This window comes from Anopheles bellator, chromosome X (genome assembly GCF_943735745.2).
Source record: "Anopheles bellator chromosome X, idAnoBellAS_SP24_06.2, whole genome shotgun sequence".
In the NCBI taxonomy this organism is placed as follows: Eukaryota; Metazoa; Arthropoda; class Insecta; order Diptera; family Culicidae; genus Anopheles; species Anopheles bellator.
Genome location: NC_071287.1, coordinates 8,418,743 through 8,439,756, shown reverse-complemented (window position 1 = coordinate 8,439,756; position 21,014 = coordinate 8,418,743). Strand labels below are relative to the sequence as shown.

Below are 21,014 nucleotides of genomic sequence, written 5' to 3'. Positions count from 1 at the left end.
TCTCTCTCTCTCTCTCTCTCTCTCTCTCTCTCTCTCTCTCTCTCTCTATCTATCTTTCGCACTCTCTCTGCTACCCGCCCCTCGTTCTCTCTCTTCCCCCTTTTATCGCTCTCTCTCTCTCCAGCCCTGATTTTATAACGTTCCGATGACACCACCATTCCGTGCGATCCTCGCCCAACTATCCTTGCCCTTGGTCTGTGAACGGTGACCCAGCTCGACGACCCGCCGACACAGCTCGAATGTTTCAACTCCCAAGGTTCTATAAAAAAAGTTGCGATCCAGACAAAAACAAGTGCCAGAATCGTATCCAAATCTCTGTTATCGATCGTCCACTAATCGCGTACACCTCCGTGTGTTCGCACTCTTTCTCTCTCGACTCCCTCGACTCTCTCTCTCGCTCTCTTTCCTTATCTTCAGATCTATTTTCCCTCTCAGCGCACTGATGGCACAGCAACTAATGCGGCCAGGTTCCGCCACCTCCATCAGCTGATCCAACTACCAACTCCAACTAGATCCAACTAGTTTTATCGAATCAGCTTTTAGTAACAATGCGAAAAGTGTACATGGCACTGCCCTGCTCCCTAATCTGCATGGAATCGGTGCGGTGTTAGATTGCACACATTTATTTGGTGCAGCTAAAAGTAGAAAAGTACAGACTCAAAGCATGGATTAGCACACCACGATACAGGACGGCTGTCATCCAGGCACTCTCGGTCGGTCATCTCATTGCACTCTCGGGTCGCTTTTGGCACCGCAGCACCAGTACTTCGCATTCTATCGCACAGCTATCGGAACAAACAAGTCAAGTTTGGACAGTAAATAGCTAGCAAACCACCCCTTTTTTGGTCCGGCTGCACCCGAAAGATTGGTGTGTCCAGTCCGCTAGTCCACACTCCTTCTTGCCGGTGTGAGTGTGAGATAATACGTAGATGAGGGAGAGAGTGCGTGGTGCGAGGTAATGACAGTATGACCTTTGCTGTGTACACCGTGTGTACACGGTTTTGGCTCATCAGTGCAGTACGAGGATCATGAGTATATCCTGCCGTAAATAAACATGAGATATGATGACCCCCATTCACCGTAGCCGCGGCAAGTAAATAAACAGCGCACGGTCGAAGTAGGTCACCGACAATGAGAACCACACTCTTCATCTGTTACACCTTTCCTACTACCCCACGGCTGCGCACCATACTATTAAATGTGAGTGTCCTTGTGTGGATGAGTTGGGTCAGATGATAGCATGTGCTTGCATTTAGGTGCAGCATTATTGCTATGGACGCAGGACTCCGTGAAGTGGGGTGAATGTGGGTGCCGCATTTCTATCTTCCGCATTGCAATTCCCACTCTCCAGTTCCGGACCTGTCGGTTGAGCACCTGTCACATCCACCTCATTCTGTACTACTGCCAGCAAGCGCTGCGGGCGGGGTCGTGTGAGAAGGGAGTGTTAGGTTACGCAGCCCAACAAGCAGAAGTAGAGTGCCCTCTTTAGTCCTCTATCTCTATCTGCACTTCCAAAAGTTAATATGTTCTTTGCTTTCAACATCCACAGGTTGACCAGATTCAAGCGGAATTTAAAATATTGGCCCTGCAGTACCACCCGGATAAAAACGCTGGCGACAAGGAGTCGGAAGCAAAGTTTCAGCAGTTGAAAGTAAGCGAACGCTTAGGGACAACACCCCTCCAACACTCCGGCGAGATCCCAAACGACGAATTGACGATGACCGATGTACCTTCTACTTTTATGCCCGTTTTTTAATTTCTTGTCTGCACTAATTTCCCCTCCCGTTACTCGGGATCTTGACTACCGTCGTTCTCACACCGGAACCGGAGACAGCTTCATTCACTTATTAGCTAACGGCGGTGATTTCAATTTTGATTTTGCACGCTGTCATAGCATACACTTTGCCGTGTGGTGTGATAAGTAATTCTTCGTTTACCCTCGTTCGTTTGCACAGGAAGCGAAGGAAACACTGTGCGATCCGGAGAAGCGGGCCAGCTACGACAAGTGGCGCAACAGTGGCATCCAGATCAGCTACAAAAACTGGCTCGGAATGAAAGAGCACGTCCAGCAGAGCATGCACTGGGCTATCCCGAAGACCAAAGACCGAATGCTACCGGACGGCGCCGGTGCTTCCGGCCCCGGTGCTGCAGGTTCGGGATCCGGGCTCAGTGCCGCGCAGCCCAACCCGGCCCACCGGCGCGCCTCGGAAGGCGGAGCAGCCCTCTACTACGGCAGCCGGAAGGGTGAATGGGGCACAGAAAACTCGAGCGAAGTTGTCAACAAGTTCCGCAACTATGAGATATAAAGCGGGTCTGCAGTAACCTCATACGCATGCCGTTTCACTCTATGGCACGTCTATCGTTGAACCTGGCCCGCCTTTTCTATCTTTACGAAACACGACATAGTAAGCAGTGGGAATTTAAGAAAATCAACCACTCCTCCCCTCCTGAGTCGATTGAAAGCACTTCGATAGTTAATTGCGCCATGATCTGATTAAGAGATGTGCTAGGATGGCCCTCTTTTGTTAGTAGTTAGTTTAGTGTTAGATCACTGTTTTATCATCATTGTTATCATTGTTATTTTTCTTTTTTTTACATAATTTTTTACCTCTTTTGTTACTATCTACTAACATTCCACAGTGTTGACAAAAATTCGTTAGCTGGGCCGATAGGCAACAAAAAGCACATCTATTCAATGAACCTATAACAAATGATTTATCTCAAAAACTCCGCAATCCACTTGCAGGGATTTATGATTGCACGAAGATGGTTACAAAATAGCGGCAGTACACCCCATACTGAAAGAGTGCACCGAATGTGAAGAAACGTATAATTTACCTACGAATGTATGTCGCATGGCATGAAACATTCCAGACGCCATAGGCAATTTAACCAAACATTGCAGTAGATCACACACATTGGCGAAGACAAATTTCCTCCTAAAATGAGATAGAGAGAAAAACAAACCCAAAATTCTCCCCGATCATGATCTCTCGTGCTCTCAGTATTCCCTTCTCTCACTTAAAATGCCGTAATCGATTGACATTGTACATTTTATTTATGCTAAGTGGATGATGGTAATTTTACGAAAAGCAGAGAAGTTAACCATGCGCGTATAGGGTTGTAACTTAGCAAACGATGACGACAATGGTTGCGAATATATGTGTGCCGTAACGAACCAAAACTAAACATCCAACTTCCGCGGAACAGCTGTTCGGAAGGATCGGCAAAATAACCGCCGAGAATCATTTAAATTTAGCAAATGCAATGATGTAAGACGTCAAAACACGACAAGAGTAATGATTTCCATAAGAACCGGGTTTAAAACGCATAAAACATATTTGCGGCGTTTACCTCAAAGATTTGCGGCTCGCAACCAAGCGACCTTGATTGAATAGAACACCATTCGAAACCAAGCAAATCGAACCGATGCTCTCTATTTTATAGTATTTTATGGTACACACTGTGGAGAATGCTGCGATGCATACGACATATACCTACCCATATACCTTTTTACCTTATATGTGGTATATCTATAGGAGAAAGAGAGCTTCGCTTTCGACAATGTACCATTTTAAATCAAGCTATGTAGGTGATAATGTGTGAATGTAAAACCTCCGTACCAGTTGTGCTCTATCTTATCGCCCCACCTCTCGTCCCGCCAGTCCAACCGAGAAAATCTGCTAAGGATGTGCTGCAAATGTGCGTAAGTGTATGTAGGATGCCTATGAAGCATGTAGCACGCATTGACATTCCCTCTGCAATGGCGCTGGTGCTGTGGTGGTGGAACCTGTGACAAAACTTGCATGAAAAGAAATCCCTTTTTGAGATATTTTTAACTACCCGAAAAAACTGAAGCACCTCTTACCAAAAACAACCAAACGTTCTAAACTAAAAAAGACACATGCAAAAAGGCATCCCTAAACGCCTGTGCTTAGAAGCACAACGGTTCACATCGGAAGAGTAACAGTACTCAAAGTAGCAATTTAAATGTCACTGGAACTTGGAAGCAATCAAAAGAGAAAAAATATGAAACAAACTGAAACTTTACGGAACCTGAAAAAACCTGGCTCTCGAGACTGAATGTGTTTGGGTTTATTTTTCCAACTATTTATAGAAACACGTGTTTTTAGATTAGCTCTTAACGTGGATATCCCTAAACACAAACCCACACGCACTTTCTTCCGTTCGACAATTGCTTCCGGTAAGGTAACCGATCAACTACTTTCACACTATTGAAGACAAAAAAAACCTTCCGGGATGGGACATCAGCACTGTTCCAGATGTTGCTCTGCATAGAATGTAGCACAAAAAATGTCCCTGTGATGCAGGAACCCAGATTATGCGTCTATTGTCGTTCTACGTTATATGTCGTATCAGAAGATAAGGAGATTTATAAACACATAAATGTGAGGAGAGATTGCAGCACATACGATGACCAGAATTTGTTACCTGCGATGACCTGCTGTTAATTATCTTGTTATTGGAAGCTCTGAAAAATAACACTAATCTTAATAATATTGCTATTCATTACCATTACTTAAACAGGTGCCAAGAAGGTTGGAAAAACAATATCAAAGTGTAGAACCCATGTATAACCCCGTTATTCGGCAGCAAATCGAGAATTGAGCGTAAAGCTATGCATGTACAGATCTAGTTGCAATCAGGTCAAAGGACCAAAGCTGAAAATACGCGCCCCTATAAGGGGATGATCCCAAATGTGATTTTACGTTGTTGTTCCTATCCTGTATCCCTATCTTCCGGGAATATATTAGCAAACGTTGGTTAAAAATTGTACGGACTCAGCGGTTCAACAGTTCGACGGCATGATAGATTCGAATGCATAAGGTAAAAGGAAAATCCAATCTTTCTTAAACTGACCTACAGGCCCAAACACAGCCAGACACCCTGCAAAGCTGAAACTTGTTAAATACGTTCCATAGCAAGCCAAGATAAAACAATACGATACCAATTGAAGTTTGTTGTGGAGAATTCAGTTGTGTGCAAATCACATATTCAATGTTTAGCAGTACCCATATACACAAGAGTATAGTAACAACTACTGTTACTACCGACAACAACCATATGAATGCATGAAGGAAGATAAACACTACAGTACACAAAATACAGATGATATGCCTGTATGAATACACTGCACACACACAAAATAAACATACACTCACATACACAACCATCATGAAGAAATACACAAGATGATGCACGCCCGAGGCGAAACATTTGCAACACTAATTAGTTTAAAACGCATAAAACAAAGCAAAATATTATAAAAAAGCGATCAATGTATGACAAAGTGTGCTCTTCACTTCCAGCCGTTTGCATAGCGCGCGCATGATCCCTGCGCAGCGTTAAACTTTTCTACAAAAAGTAACAACCGTTAGTGGAGCATACCAGCTACCGATGGCAGTGGTTGATGCTCAACTTTACCCCTTTTACACACTGAATAAAGTAACATTTTGCAACTCTATAGCGAAAAGCATTTGTCTATGCTTTTATTGCTTCCAGAAGCTTACCATCAAACGTATCCTGCATTCGTTGCAGGTTTCGGGCAGATTTTGTTGTAAAAACCGAACCACGATGCGAATGTTTTACGTACAAATGATCTATTTCCCCTCGTGGGCTAGCTAGCACGCGCTAGACTAGCACGTTCTTATTGTTCGTTTTTCCATTTGCGATACAAGCCTAAGTAGAGTAGAGAGGACAACCATTTTATTTTTCAATTCCCTCTCACCGCCTCCAACAGGTCTCTATTTTTATTCTGTTAAATACTTTTGAACCAGCCATTTAAAACGTATATGTGTATATGTATATATTTATGTATATTTTTGGTAACGCCTCAAATCGTAGAAATGTAACCATACAGTGAGCGAGCGTGTACTCCTCCTATCGCCCGCGGTGAGTTTTGATTTTACTTTGTTCAATGAACTAGTTAAAATGTTTGGTGTTTCGATGCACAATGTTTGCGGTTACATCTGTTTGCCTCAATACGAAGCATTTAAATTGCTTTTTCACGATTTGTTCTTCAGTTGTAGTTTTCCCGGTGTTTCACTTTCACTGGCGAGGAGGACGTCGTAGTTATTTCTGTTGTAAATCGAAACAAACTCTCAAGTGGTCCACAAACGCAGAAAAAGTTTCCAGCCGCTATGGAATTCAGCACACGAATAACTGTAGAAGTATACATTTACTAAAATTACGTTAAGATTTATCGCGCGAAAGATGCTGGAACGCAATTACAAAAAGGAAAAAAAAATTAATGACGGCAGAGTATTTTGTATAATGGCGTAATGGCTAGAGAGATTTGTTTGCAAGTTCATTTGGTTTTTGGCCTCTTTCGACTGCACCTCGTGGGTAATTATAACTATAAGCAGTAACTTATCAGTGGTATACTATGAGCTAAAAAGGATACATGTTAACGGTAAGTAATGGCAACGTTACGATGGCAAATAGAATGGCGACACTGGTCAGATGGGTCTGCTGTTTGACTTAAGGGTAGATGAGTAGATAACGGTCAATCGTAATCATAATCGACATTAACAGCACACTACTCAAACCTGTCCGCCGGATGGTCCGGAAGCAATTCGCACGGTCGAAGAAACTCCTGACCTCGTTCGTGAATCCATTTGTTGGAAACTGCAAAAGAAAAGTAATACATACGATTAAACGGTATTGTAAGTAAAACTCTTTTTTTCAACCCCATTTGAAGTTGTAATTATTTGTATGAGTAGCAAAAACGTTTAACACAAGTACAGAAACAAAAATCTCTTACCCCATTTGGTACCGGTGAGAACCGGGCAAGCTGCATGACGCGTTGAGTAATCACCGTAACCCGAAGCATGTAGATTGTACCAGAAAGCAGCCGTACCCTTCCGTGGCCAGAGGGCCATATGCAACGAGGGAAACACCGTGGCACCACCCTGCGTCACGTTGCTCATCTACGGGCGGAGGGTGGTATGAGAAGCAATGGTAGCAAAACAAACAGCAACTCAAACTAAAACAGGAGTGCTATACTCGGCGACGGCGATACTCACGTAAAAAAGTACGGTCGCAATTCGGTTGCCGGTACCGAGGCTCTTAAATGCGTTCCGCTCTTCGCGGCGCGCAAAATCAAAATGGGGCTCGTAGTGCCCACCGATGCCATAGTTTACCACCTGCAGCTCCTCGGCCGTCTCCATCGTTAGCCCGGTCATGTCCTCCACCCGCAAGCTGATCGCCCGGATCATTTCGTCCTCGGTGTCCTTCAGCCAGGCCGACTTGCTGATACGATAGTTGGCGAACTCGAGTTCGCCCGTCTTGTAGTTCTGAACCGTTGCCCGCCGGAACCGGGGCCGGGCGTACTGCTTGATGCGCTCGATCTCCCAGTCGGACATCACGTCGTGATAGATCACGATGTACGGACGCAGATATGCCTCCTCTAGCTTGAGCGGTGCGATCCGCAAAAACGCCGAACGGTTGGTGGTGTAGCGGCAGACGAGCTTGGATCGGAGCTCGATTGATAGCTGTTGCTCACCTCGGCACAGCTGCTCGTACAGCTTCCGTTCGGTTCGGTCGTATACATGTGGACTGTTGTCGCCCTTGTAGATCTTCTGTGGCGAAGTGCAAACATCGTCCCAGACGCAAATGGTGTGGCATGTTGGATGGAGATGGGGAGTTTCGAAGGAGGTTCGAATTTTTGCACAGAGTGCACAATTCGTGTTAACAAAACGGTGTCAAAATGCGTCGATGCCAAAGCCAAGTAAAAACAACAAAAATACAGCTTACTCACCGTGTTGACGTCAACTGGCACTTCCGCACTGCCGTCGTCACCTCGCAGGACTTTGTGATGCGTTTCTTTCTCCAATTCCTTCACATAGTACGCCTTGTTGCTGACGGCTCGCTCATGATTCGGCACCAGCTCCAGCAGCTCCTCCGTCATTGAAAGCGCCGTTTGAATGTTTCCTAGCGTGGGAGAGATGTGCTCTTGAAATTGCCTGTGTTGTCGGACGGACCTTCCCATACGCTTGTCCATACCCTGCTTGAAAGTGGAAAACGCCAAATATTCCAGCACGTCCTCCTTCATGGCCGTTCGGTTGACCTCTTGGGTCAGGCGGTCCATCGCCTCGCGCATCCACAGCACCGTGTGGTAGTAGTCCCCGTTCAGGTAGCTTTGGCGTCCGAGCTCGAAACAGTCGCCCGCCGACAGTTCGGTGCTGTACTGCACCCCGTCGAGCACGCCGCGGGCAACGCTGGCCGTGTCCAGGTTGTAAGTATCCTGCAAACGCATCAGCGCCACGGCCGCTCCGTTGAGATCCTCGTCGGACGGAAACTTCAGCACGCTCCGGTAGCTGGTGACGTTCTCAAGGAACTCTTTGCCCACCTCGTACGTCATAAGATTCTCAACGTACCGCCAGTCGGTGGTTAGACGTTTGGTCAGCAGAAACGCATTCACCGGGTTCGACAGGTACGTACTGACGTCCCGAGCCGCTTCAGCATGCTCGCGCCGATACTCTTGCACCTTCCTTCGAATCGCAACCGCAGCATACATGCGAAAGAAACACCAGAAACACATCGTTACCGAATGTTTGCGATTATCATTAAAAGTAAACCAGATCAGAGTGACGTACCGTCGTAGCTGCAGCAGCTTCTCCTCCTGCGCCTGTACGTAATTGTCCAGATTGGCAATCAGCACGGCTTCCGTCTCCAGCAGTTCCTCCATGTCGGCCAGCGCGGTAAAGAGTTCGCCGGTGGCCGCCGAAAGGCATGCCGCCATCAGCACCATCGCCACCATTACTAGCCAGTGCGTGGCGCCTCGCGTCGCCATCGTAGGTTGTGTGTGCGGCCAGCCACGTCCGGCAGCCCGCCAAACCAAACGGAACGGAAACAGACCGCAACCGCGCGTTCAACACACAGCAGATGCCAAGTTTCTAACCGCAGCCAAATTTCAGCACACAAATCGACGGCCTAATTTCGGAACTGTTTATCAGGAGATTGTCGCTAGTTCACTAACTGAGCGAGTCGCCACACCAGCGTTTTGGACGGGCTCCGAAACTGATAACGATCATAACACATGTGCCCGAAGCTAGCGTGCTTCAAAAGCAAAGCCGGAAGTTGAGTGGCTGGCGGCAGTGGGTTTCTTATTTTCGTGTGCCGTATGGATTGGTATGCGTTGGTGCGTGCGTGAAACGCGATGCGTGGGCGAGCTAAACCGCCACCGACAGCAGATGTGCATCAGATGCAGAACACATTACTGTACCAGCCGCCGCTGTGTAGTCTTTTATCGCCGATCGGTCGGTTGGTTGGTTGGTTGGTTGGTTGCTTGATTGCTTGGATGCTCGGTGGCTGTGTTGCTGGCTGGAACTTGAAACTTTCAACCTTCAGGGTCGTCAGTAATACAATCACCAATCCCCTGACGCCGGCTTTCACTTTCTGGGCGCGAATTCCCGGAACCCAACCCAAGATTGCTGTTTGCACATTTGAACCGCTACCTTATTTACTCCGACTGCGACCGACGACGTTGCCGTTACGCTGGTTGAGACTTCCCAGAACAGCACACTGGTTGGTGCTGGATCGCGCGGCCGTGTCTGGCACACGGCTTAACAGCTCCCGGGACGAAACTAAACCAGCGCACTGTACTCGTGGCCGCCGACAGCAATTGTTGATTACACGAATGGCTAGCGGAACGAACGGAGAGGTTCTCTAGGCTAAGGAAGCGAGAGCGAAGCAACACGCACGCACACGCGGTCACGTAGCACCACCAGCTGTCAAAGTGCGTTACTGGACGCGATTACCAGACGATGGCAAACGGAACGCACAGTTCGTGCTATCCTTCCTCCTGCGCTAATGCGCTTCGTCCTTTCCCTTTCGTCCACCTACCGGCTCTTTTTCACTTTCTGCCCCTCTCACTCTTTGCAGCATCACAACAACAGGGCTCCATGTAATCCGAATTCTATTAGGTGAGGCCAAAAGTTGAATCACAATTTCCTACTTGGTACTAGCGAGACGAAAGTAAACATTGAATTTTCTATTATTAGATACCGGCGAGTACTGTACAGCAGAGACCGGCACCACCTGTGTTGAATTGGATAAACAAAATATTTCTTGTTTTCGCACATTCCAAACTGGCAAAAAAGAGAACTGGAAAATGGGTAAGAAAGTTATGGTAAGAACAAAGACGAACAGCGACGTGCATTAAAAAAACACCAGAAGAAAAGTTTTTAAAAAGTTCACAGAAACAAAGAGTGAAAGTGCAATGGGGAGGCAAGGTTTCCAGTTTTGTTTTCGGCTGCTGTCAAAAACCTTACGACTGTGTGTGTTTAAAGTTTGACATACCGTTGAAAGTAGCCCACAAATCAATTGTTGATAGTTGACAATGTTCAATAGCACCCAGAAACAAAAAGAAAACATAGACGAGAGAGTTGAAACGAAACTAGAGCGACAGCATCAGCGTGAAGGAGAGAGAGAGAGAGAGATGAGACACGAGTTGTGTCACAACACACGACGGCTTCGGGGGCTTTCCCGAAGCTGCATGTGGTTCGTTCGGCCTTTCTTTATTACTCCCCTACCACCCTTGCACTCTTTATCACTCTCCCTTTCTCTCTTTCTCCGTTTTCTGCACGCTTCTTCAAGAGTTCTGTTTCTCTGTCGCGCTCCATTCACCTTTGTTTCATCATCTCAATTTCAGTCGAGATCTTGGACGCTTTGTGCTGCCCGCCTCGGGAATGGATTCCAGATTTCGGCCCCGGGCCATGTTGGCCGTTCACATCGCTTGACGCGCCGCCACAGGTGCAATGTGTGGTTGATGGTGCTTCGTTCGCTTGCCTCGATACGAGTAGTTTTGTTGTGCTGTTTGCAGTGTTTACCACCGTTGTTGAGGTTATTCATTCACCTCGGCTCGGTTTCTCCAAGCAGCTCCAAAGTAAGCAGAGGTCGTGCAGTGGTGATCCTGGGAGTGATCCTGTGATGGATTTGAGCTACCGTCGGCCGTCTCCAGCGTGAATGATGCGAGAAAGCGAGCCTGACTAAAGCCCGACAGCACAAACGACGATGTGAGACAGGTAGGTCCTTTCCCGTTCCGCATGGCCCCTAGAGAGGCTAGCGTGATCCGGTGGTGGTAGCGTTATCGAGATTGACTCCGTTCCATCCGAATTTTCGCAACGCAACACGAGTAGAGGGCTGGGACGTTACGCTCGCTATAAATATGTGTCACTGCAACAAAGTGCAATAGGACGGCGCACGCCAGAGAATGCATTTGGGGAAAAGGAAACTAAGCGTGAACACCAAAAGCAAAACCACAGCCGAGGCCATGTAATGCGAATGGGCATGGTCATGCGATGGTGTAGTGCGACAACGCAAGCGGCTGACCCTGACTCCCGTGCGTTTGCTCGGGGTTAAAGACACGTACCTTGTCATATACAAGCGTACACACATGCGTACTATTCGTCAGCACTGCAAGCTAGCCTAATGCACTGCAACTGCAACATGCGCTGCGATTCTTCTGCTGAGCAGCCCCTTCGTTTGCTGCGCTGTTTAAGGATTATTTTAATAAGGACATTTGGACAATGGCTGAACAATGTCGGCTTTTGTACTTGCGCCAGCTTTTTGTACGTCAACAGCGTTTTGTATAAAACATTTCCGGCCAGATAGATCGACTAGATTGCATTTCTCGACATGTTGTGCCCTTTGCACACGCCACCGAGCGCCGATGTCAATGTATACATAAGGACCGGGATTGATCGCCACTTGACCAGCAATCATCTCAATTATCTGATAACAAAAAAATAGCAACAGCTACAGTGCGCATAAATATCACAGGATGGTACGATTAATTTCCATTCGTATTTGTCCATTGTCCAATGAACCAGCCGATGTGCAAGTGCGTTGGCTACCGAGCCGTTGTCAAGCTTTCAAACAGCAAAGCGTGTATCAGTGTTGAAACGCGGTGAGCAGAAGATTAAACGTTGTCTTATTGCCAACATGTGTTATTAGTGAAACGAGAAACAGTTTCTCTCGTCGTTAATTCTTGGATACCAGGCCCGATTCTTTTGGATTTCACCACAGGTATATGTAGAACACACATAAACGATGGATGGAAGCGTATGGAGTTACAGTAAGTTTTGTAGCAATTCTTTGATGCAACGTTACTCATCGTTATCAATTTGTCGAATACGGCGTCGGCAGCACGAAAGCATCTATCAATGCCACGAAAATTGGGCGTATTAGGCCTACAGATACTTAGTAAACAAGTAAACTTGCAAAAAGGAAACAAAAACTCCCGTGTGCCTCCACTTGACAAAATGCTACCACTATAGGAGCTCAGAACGCGAACGGAGATGATTGCGATTTCAACCTCTCGGCGTACAATCCGCCGCGAACGGGGGAGGTGAAATTTAAACACGATGAAATACATATTTTATGCGGTAACCGACCGCCCGGGCCTGTTTGCTGTGGTGCCAGTAGGTGCCTGTGGCCCGAGCCAGCCCCGAGCAGGTGACGGCGCAGCGTAGTGCGTTATGTAATCGATAACTATTATTTACTGTTTTTCGACACTATTTCGTGACAATTAACTAACGCTAACGTTGGTGGGGCGGTTTCGGTGACGGTGGTCATGGTAGTGTTTGGCGAAAAGGGGCAGTGGCTTCTTGGTTTTTGTTATGTTTGCCTTTGTCGAACTGTGGTCAGTAGGGAGGACAAGTGTTCCTTCGTTGTGGCTGTGATACTGGCTGTTGATGGACTTCTACAGTTTGTTTTTCCCATGGTGAGTGAGCGCATCGCCAGAGCAGAGATGCTGCGCCAACGGATTCAGATCGTAGATAAACGGAAGCACATCCTGAAACCCAGACGGGCGACATCATTGTATACATGGCTCTGGCGGACGGTAATTGTTGTGCTGAGCTACCACCGATTCAGATTGCCGAATCGGTGGGTAATGGGCATGTGACACGCCGGTCGGACGCCGATAGCGCCCCGGCTATCGGTTTCTTCCGGTCCCCGGACGTCGAATAATGAAGTGCGAGAGGGTTAGAAAATATGACGGGCGCCGAATACACCCGATCCGCTACCACTGCTGCTATCGACACCGGGGTCCGGTTATCTTCAACAACAATCGCCCCTAGAGTAAGTGGTGGGCAAGCAGGAGTGGGTGATTAGCATACTACACGGCATGTTGCAGAGTCCCACTGCGCGGGTTGTGGTTCAAACCAGTCCAGTCGTCGAACAAAGATTGAACCGGAAATCACACCCGGAACAGAGCGACGTTGAAAACGGCAGCCAGTAGAGCCCCGTGTAACATCATCTGCCCACCAACTGATCTGTTTTGTTTTTGTTTTTGACAGTGTGTTGTACTAACTATTTCTGAATTCAACGTATTTTCAGCGATCCCGCGTCCCGTGAGAATAGGCATCCGGGACCGGAGCGTGAAGAAGGTGCTGCTGCGAGAGAAGCGATCTGACGGTGATCACAGTCCGCGGCAACTGCAGCCACAGCACTATGCCGGCAGCAGCAACAGCCGCTTCCATCCAGCGCAACGTCGTGTAGACCGCCGCATCGTAGCGTGGTGCAAGGAAAGTGAAAACATTTAAGAGAGGCAGCCAGTGTCCCAGTGAGGCAGGAAACGGAACGACGCTAGAGTGCGACGGGGCAAGCTCTTCTACGCGCCAACTTCTGGTCGAAAAGCAGTGTTATCAATCATCAATCAAGGTTTGATTAGCCTCGCCCAACCACCAGCCACAAATCACCACCCAACACATTCCGGATGCTTACCGCACGGGCAGGAGCAGCTCTGTTGCTGCTAGCCGCCATCGTCAACGGGGCCGCGGCCGTTTACCGTGTCGGGGTTGGCAGGGCCGACTGTACCGGCCCGTCGGTCGAGATCACATTCGTAAGTGCTTCGTACTCTCCCCCAGTCTCTCTCTCTCTCTCTCTGTGCTCTGTTATTGTAGGATTAAAGGAGACCATCTGACCGCCTCTTTGTTGGTTCTTTCGTGTAGATGGGGTACGCACAGTTGGCTCAACGCGGGGCCGGTATCCATCTGCGCCAGTACGCCCGGTCTTATGTGGTGGAGGACGCCCCGGGGCATCGGTTCGTGTTCGTCAGTGTCGACGCCGGTATGATGGGGCACGCGGTGAAGCGAGAGGTACTGGCGGTGCTACAGAAGAAGTACGGAGAGCTCTACACGGACGCCAACGTGATCGTCAGCGGGTCGCACACCCACTCGACGCCAGGTGGCTTCCTCATGTACCTGCTGTACGATCTGACGTCGCTGGGTTTCGTGTCGGAGACGTTCAACGCGCTCGTGCATGGCATCGCGCAAAGTGTTATTAGAGCGCACAACAACATGGTGGAGGCGCGGTTATTCGTCGCGGAAACCGAAGTGCAGGATGCAAATGTTAACCGCAGTCCCAGCGCGTACGAGAACAATCCACCTGAAGAGCGCGCCCAGTACCGGGACAACGTCGACAAAGGTCTCGTGCAGCTGCAGTTCGTAAGCGCGAACGACGAGGCGACGGTGCTCGGGGTCATTAACTGGTTCGCGGTGCACCCGACATCGATGAACAACACGAACCGGCTGGTGTCGAGTGACAACGTTGGCTACGCGTCGGTGCTGTTGGAGCAGGAACACAACCCGGGGGCTCTCGTCGGCAAGGGCGAGTTTGTGGGTGTGTTCGCCGCAAGCAACCTGGGCGACTCGTCACCCAACATCCGCGAGCCGGTGTGCGAGAAGACTGGCCTGCCGTGCGACGTGCTTACGTCGTCGTGCCCGAGCGGGGCCGGTGTCTGCTTCGCATCCGGTCCGGGCGATGACATGTTTCAGAGCACGGCGATAATCGCGGAGCGGATGTACCGAGCGGCGTCGTCACTGCTGGCGGACCCTGACCGCCGCCGCGAGATCAAGGGTCGCATCGGATTCGCTCTCCAGTACGTGGACATGACGGTGGCCGAGGCGACGCATCGGGTGGAGGGGACGGATGAGGAGCGCCGGGTGCGAGGTTGCCTGCCGGCCATGGGATACAGTTTCGCCGCCGGCACCACCGACGGACCGGGCGCGTTCGACTTCCAGCAGGGCACGATCACCGACAACGTACTGTGGAACGTGGTGCGCGACTTTATCGCCGAACCAACGCCGGATGATAAGGAGTGCCAAGCACCGAAACCGATCCTGCTGGCGACTGGCCGAGCCCGCTTTCCATACGACTGGCAACCGAAGATTGTGCCGACGCAAGTGGTGATGGTGGGCGACCTGATGATCGCGGCCGTGCCCGGCGAATTCACGACGATGGCGGGCCGCCGGCTGCGGAGCGCCGTCTCCCGGGCGGCGGTGGCGGCCGGCGGACCCGAAGTGCAGGTGGTCGTGGCCGGCCTGTCAAACATGTACTCGAGTTACATCACCACGCCGGAGGAGTACGAGGTCCAGCGTTACGAGGGTGCGTCCACACTGTACGGTCCGCATACGCTTACCATCTATCTGGAGCAGTACGGTCACCTGGCCGCGGCGATCGTACGAAACGAGACGCTCGATTTGGGTCCTACGCCACCGTACGAAGACGACAAACAGATTTCGCTCACTACCGGCGTGATCTTCGATTCGCACCCGCTCGGCAAAGACTTTGGTGAGGTAAAGGTGCAGCCGACTGGACGTTACGAACGGGGCGATACCGTGCACGCGGTATTCATCGCCGGCAATCCGCGCAACAATCTGATGCACGATAAAACCTACTTCACGGTCGAGCAGCGTCAGCGACAGTCGAAACAGCAGAGGGAAGATAACGACACCTGGAAAGTTGTGGCGACCGATGCTGACTGGGAAACGAGGTACCGTTCACCGTCGCGCACATCCTTGCTTTCGCTTCTGACCGGATGAATATAACACACATCCCTCTCTTTTCCATTCTCTGGCAGGTTCCGCTGGGAGCGCACATCCACAATCCTCGGGTTCAGCGATATTGAGTTCTACTGGACGATTGGCCCGAACGTGGAGGCCGGCACGTACCGTATTCAGCACTTTGGTTACTATCGTTACATTCTTGGAGGGATTTACCAGTACATCGGCACAACCAATCCTTTCACGGTTGGCTAGCCACAGGAAGAACCCGACCACCACCACCAGGCCGAATGTGGCCGCATTTGATGGGCGCCTGGTCCCGCCTTCCGCAGGTGGTTCCCGAACGCACCAACCCGAATTTACGCATCGATTCGATTGCCCGTTTTTTTTCGTTCGTTGTCGTATTCTACCAAATAGACTAGTCACTGAGCGTTTGGCGGTAGGAGTGTTAGCAAATGGTTAGGAGTGTGGCTTTGGAGGGCGCATTGCACCAACGCACTTCATAAGTTTAGAAAAAAGAAAGAAAAATACCAATAAAACCGTTAGGATATTTTTAAATTTAACTCGATTGCTTTCAGTTTCTCTCGTTTCACGTGATACTTCACGCCGACACTGAAGCTACTTAAATCGTGTTTCACAAAATCTTCGACTGGACGACAGTACTACCCAGGGAAGCATCAAGAACGGGCAAAAACCGTCCCGATGGGAGGGAAACTACATGAACCTGTGCGCCAATGAAGCGGTGAAGATACCGAATAAGATTAAGAACAAGTACAAACATTGTACGATATCTCAAAGTAGCAACATCGTAAAATCCCTTAACTTCTTGCGATACCTTTCTTGCTGTGGTAAGCTGGGACACCAACATTGTACAAAATATGGAAAGGCGTATAGTACATGTCGCACACTAGCTAGACTAACTCTACTAGCTCGTGGTCGTCTGTTGCTATTGAAAGAGACTTATGAATAGGGCATAAATGAATCACCCAACACCAAACATAAATATACTTTGAAAAGAGAAAAGACGTGAGAAAAATTAATTGTTAGGAGTTCGAATTAGTTTACTCAGGTTTTTCTTATCCAGTTTTTAGTGCTAGGGTTTCTTATTCATCCATCGGTTCAGTGTCCGGCTCGTCCGCTCCGTTTTGCTCTGCAATGCGCTGATTTTCTTCCTTGAACGACTTCAATGTTTCACGCTGAGACTCGAGCAGCTGCAACAGTTGCTCGCGTAAGGAATCGTTCCTCTGCTCAATGGCATCCAGCACCGAACTGACCATATCCAGGGACGCATTAACCGAATGGAACTCTATGGGTACGACAATCAGTCGAACGGCAACATTTTACAGAGAAAAAAACCATAGTCACCTTCTGTTTCCTCATCCAGATCCAAGTCGTTGTCCTCGGACATACTGTTTTCATCAACGGCCTGCTCAGTACCCGAACCTTCGTCCGACACTGTCGCCTTGTTCCGCGTATTCTGGTCGCTGGCATTTTCTTTCGGGTCCGGAGGCATTGCTGCAATTTGTTTGATTCTCACCTCAACACTTACAATCTAGAGCTGAATTTTGTCGTCCGCCAGTCACCTGATCTGACTGTTAATGACTGTTTTGCCCTGCTCGAAAGTTAAGAGATTCCAGCCAATCAATGTTGACGTTTAAGCGATCGAAAGCTGCCATCTGTCATAAATGAAAGCTTTAGGCTGCCATCTGTCATGAACGTGTTGTTATTGTCTTGCTGTAGCTGTAACGTAACTTTCGTAAGTAACAATTGACGAAATTGAGTAAGTAACAATGGATGACATAAACAAATACAACGCCAACCTCACTTGGTGTGTTGTGGAAGCAGTATCATGTTGCGAAACGTCGTTATAAATAAAGTCGATGGAAGCAACTCAGACCTACTTCCCAACCTGTTTGCAGGGAGGGTAGTTCCATAAGGAAACTTCAAGAAACATAACTACATGATGTGTTGTAGAAGCGATGCCATTTAGAAGCAGCGCATGCGCTTCCAGTTTTGTACATGAACTTGATACGATGGTAACAGCTGTCAGCCAATGCTATATCGTTGATTATGGCGGAAGCATTTATTCGCATTACGGACGCATTTCTTGGAAACCCATAATTGTCTAAGCAGACGAAAACATCGACATCGATTGTACTACATCGGATTTACATGGTTCAATTGACTTTGGTTGGAACAAGCAACAAGTATGAAGTAGATAGTAATTGCACATTATGACGTCTACCGTTACTAGATACACTCTTTTCGTACGTTTGTCACTCAGGATCTCCAAATACACTCAGACCGACAATGAGTGCTTATTTGAGCTTTACGAACAAATTCCTTTGATAGCAATGCACTAATTCGAATGATAAAGGTAGTAGGTAGTTATGCTCGGCTATCGAGCTATTTAGTGGCCCTTGCTGTTCTTACGATCATGGCCACTATTTTCTAAAGTGTCTTGCTGCAGCCCGAAGTAATTTATACAATTTTGAATCCACCCAATAGTTTCAAGTGCATGGTCCAGATTTTGAGACTTTGATTTCAAATGTACAGCTCCCGAAGCTTCGTCACCTCAATGTTTCGCGTCACCGTCATGCCGTCCTTTTTTGGGCATTTCGCATTGTATTTGACAACATTTCGGGCGTAATAGGGGCAAATTCCGCTGTGATGTTAGCTTTCAATTTTTCAATGGTCTTCGGTTGGCTGGTCATACATCTCACTCTTCAAAAGACCACGACAGAAAGAAGTCACAAGAAATTCGGCAACAATATAGAGCTACAGTTTCAGCCGCCCCCTTTTTGGCGTAAATCAATGTATGACTAAAACGGCATAGACTAACGTTTCAGAATCTGTCTGATTTTCCAAAATTGACTGAAAAATCGCGTACTTATTTAACATGTCAATGGGTCTTGTCATGATTACGCATGATTATGTCAGACCAATCCCTGTAGAAACTTTTAAACTCCGAATGAGCTCAAATAGTGTTGTTGAGATTTTTTGAATACACAATGGTTAGCTGTTTTGAATACACATAACGAAACTGTAACATGCGTAACAAACTACGCATCAGCTACAGCGAAGAGCGTAAATAATAAGCATGAACGAAGAGCTGAATAACAAGAAACAAACATGAATCGAAGCCTGAACTCCACCTGCGCGCCTACCTCATTTTCCGCTACTCCGCAATGTTCCCGGTACATTATCGGCTTGAGCTAGAAGCAAAGTTTGTACTGATTTGGTATAGGTAACGGATTTTATCGACTTTCCTGTCGATTGAGCCGCCACTGTAAGGGTGATGATCGAATTTGAAATGCTATCGAAAGCACTGTAAAGGGCTGGCTGCTGGGGCTGAATGTGACGTTTGCTGTGCTGTGAAGCAGTAGCAATGTTTACGTTTTGCACGCGAAGGCGATTATCAACATCTAGTCAAAACTTATGCTAACCGTAAGCTTAGCATACCAATTAAGCACGTGTCGTTCTGCTTCCCGGTACTGTAAAGTGCACCACTTTCGCATCGCTGATCGTTCGGTGAGTATGCAATACAATTATCGATTCATGAGTTATGCAAATGCAAAGTTGAACATACTGTATCCCTTCCGATGTGCACTCGGATTCGATCGAAGAACGTTTCGTTCAGCGCGCTTACAATAAGTGAGTTTTCGGCAATCTATGTAGCGCATCGTTTGAATAAATAATAATACCATCCGTAGGACACGGGCACATAGAAATGGTCGTGAGTTTTCACTGAATATCGATTGGCACTGGCAACGAGGAGTAGTATCCACTGGTTTGGACTCTTCTTTACATCGCACCAAGTAGCATATAAAGAGGCGAATGTTTATCTATTGCAGACCAAAGTCTCTATAATACATAAACACGCACACACACCCAGTATCATATGTTTAAACATACGCTCTGGCCGTAGTTTTAAAATGAAAAATAAATACATGATCTGTGGTATCGATTGGGATCGACATAAATTTGCCGCAACAATGGCGTGAGACACAAAATACAATTAAAAATCCGCCGGATTCGCTCACAACCCAATCAATATACTAATTCTGTACTAATATACTACGATAGTTGCAATAAGTTGGTCGGTGAAACTTGCACCCTATGAGGTGAGCTGAGCAAAGCAGTTTCTCTTTTCGCTGGTGAATCCGAGTGGGCTACCATTGAGGTGGCAAGGTTTCAGGGGGCTTAAAGGCGGCTGGCCGGCCCAGTGGGCAATAGTGTCCTGACCGATGCAAACCTTTCCCAAGCTAACAAACAACGTTCGCCATTCATCTTGGTGGGAGCATAAATGATCACATTGAAGTTCGGGTTTCGGATCGGCCAAGTAGATGATAAGCCGCCCGAACACAGCCCAACATGATGTTGCGGTTCGCTCAATAATATCAAGCAGCATGAATCGCACCGCAACCGCTGGCGAAAAAAACCGCTCACGCGCTTCACTATCGTTTTCGGATGCTGCGAAATTGTTTGGTTCGTTTCCAGGAATATTTCCGTCTTCTTGGAAGGGACGGTCCAGGTCGCATAGCTCGGTGTGAATAGTGTAGCGGTGTAAAAAAAACGCGACCGTGTGCTGCCTTAGGGGCAATCGGGTTCACTTCTGTTGGCTCGCGTTGTTGCAAACAACATTCGGAAAAGCAACAGGAAAGAAGATTAAAACATCTCTGTGCGCTCGCGCACTCGTACACGGTCCACTTTGGGTGACGCACGCACGTATACGGTTCTGAGCAGCACAGTGAGGCTGAAAAGACTCGAATCATTAGTACCGCTCATAGACATAAACATACACATTACCACTCATAGAGGCAATAGGCAAGGATCTGTGTAGACTTTTGTAGCAGATGTTCCTGAAGTCTCCACTCCAGGGTCCCGGATGGCTCGCTCGAGCGCAAAAGAGACAAACGAGATCATCCCCTTGGAGCGATACCCCTGTTTGGTAACGAAGGGAGTTAGGAAGCTTGCTACCCTTTTTGGTTGGTATTTCGAAAATCTTTACGTTCACATAAACGGTGTCTCTGTCCAAAATTGGTCAAACAAAAACATTTGTAAATCAGTCAAACATATTATTAAAAAATCATCATCATCTTTTGAAAACTAATTTTACACAGAATGAGTAAAAAACGTGCCCCCGCTGATAGAGTAGTCGGTAACGCTCTTCGCTGTCAGCGCAGCTGACCAGGGTTCGAA

General features: G+C 47.9%; 4 protein-coding genes across 7 annotated transcripts in view; 2 read left to right on the top strand and 2 right to left on the bottom strand.

The window, feature by feature from the left end:
* Nucleotides 1-5,507, top strand: part of LOC131213971 (J domain-containing protein) — a 22,520-nt gene extending 17,013 nt beyond the window's left edge. For both annotated transcript variants that reach the window (XM_058208246.1, XM_058208247.1), the window contains exons 3-4: nt 1,550-1,651; nt 1,956-5,507. In XM_058208246.1, the coding sequence (XP_058064229.1) occupies nt 1,550-1,651; nt 1,956-2,306 (453 nt within the window). In that variant the 3' untranslated portion in view covers nt 2,307-5,507. The remainder of the gene's footprint in view (nt 1-1,549; nt 1,652-1,955) is intronic.
* Nucleotides 5,508-5,537: 30 nt separating this feature from the next.
* On the bottom strand, nt 5,538-8,815 carry LOC131213466 (prolyl 4-hydroxylase subunit alpha-1-like). Its single transcript, XM_058207508.1, has 6 exons — nt 8,619-8,815; nt 8,026-8,513; nt 7,781-7,953; nt 7,047-7,598; nt 6,785-6,950; nt 5,538-6,648 (listed from the first exon to the last, which is right to left on the bottom strand). Exons 1-6 carry the CDS (start codon nt 8,813-8,815, stop codon nt 6,560-6,562), a joined length of 1,665 nt encoding a protein of 554 aa, XP_058063491.1. The 3' UTR covers nt 5,538-6,559.
* A 2,202-nt stretch (nt 8,816-11,017) lies between these two features.
* LOC131213966 (neutral ceramidase) lies at nt 11,018-16,348 on the top strand. 3 transcript variants are annotated; one of them, XM_058208225.1, is made up of 4 exons: nt 11,018-11,048; nt 13,366-13,870; nt 13,980-15,802; nt 15,890-16,348. In XM_058208225.1, exons 2-4 carry the CDS (start codon nt 13,745-13,747, stop codon nt 16,065-16,067), a joined length of 2,127 nt encoding a protein of 708 aa, XP_058064208.1. In that variant the 5' UTR covers nt 11,018-11,048; nt 13,366-13,744; the 3' UTR covers nt 16,068-16,348. The 3 variants fall into 3 exon arrangements, with proteins under 3 accessions (XP_058064208.1, XP_058064206.1, XP_058064207.1); XM_058208223.1 differs by lacking the exon at nt 11,018-11,048 and adding an exon at nt 11,926-12,051; XM_058208224.1 differs by lacking the exon at nt 11,018-11,048 and adding an exon at nt 12,625-12,748.
* Nucleotides 16,349-16,863: 515 nt separating this feature from the next.
* On the bottom strand, nt 16,864-17,417 carry LOC131213973 (UPF0184 protein AAEL002161). Its single transcript, XM_058208248.1, has 2 exons — nt 17,178-17,417; nt 16,864-17,118 (listed from the first exon to the last, which is right to left on the bottom strand). Exons 1-2 carry the CDS (start codon nt 17,323-17,325, stop codon nt 16,916-16,918), a joined length of 351 nt encoding a protein of 116 aa, XP_058064231.1. The 5' UTR covers nt 17,326-17,417; the 3' UTR covers nt 16,864-16,915.
* Nucleotides 17,418-21,014: the final 3,597 nt, after the last annotated feature.

Coding starts and splice junctions, on each gene's coding strand:
- LOC131213966 (XM_058208225.1), top strand. CDS start 13,745: ATGCTTACCGCACGGGCAGGAGCAGCTCTGTTGCTGCTAGCCGCCATC. Junction 13,871..13,979: donor CGTCGGTCGAGATCACATTC/GTAAGTGCTTCG, acceptor TCTTTCGTGTAG/ATGGGGTACGCACAGTTGGC. Junction 15,803..15,889: donor GATGCTGACTGGGAAACGAG/GTACCGTTCACC, acceptor ATTCTCTGGCAG/GTTCCGCTGGGAGCGCACAT.
- LOC131213466 (XM_058207508.1), bottom strand. CDS start 8,815: ATGGCGACGCGAGGCGCCACGCACTGGCTAGTAATGGTGGCGATGGTG. Junction 7,954..8,025: donor GTTTTCCACTTTCAAGCAGG/GTATGGACAAGC, acceptor CTCCCACGCTAG/GAAACATTCAAACGGCGCTT. Junction 7,599..7,780: donor TGCCAGTTGACGTCAACACG/GTGAGTAAGCTG, acceptor TCGCCACAGAAG/ATCTACAAGGGCGACAACAG.
- LOC131213973 (XM_058208248.1), bottom strand. CDS start 17,325: ATGCCTCCGGACCCGAAAGAAAATGCCAGCGACCAGAATACGCGGAAC. Junction 17,119..17,177: donor TCTGGATGAGGAAACAGAAG/GTGACTATGGTT, acceptor TCGTACCCATAG/AGTTCCATTCGGTTAATGCG.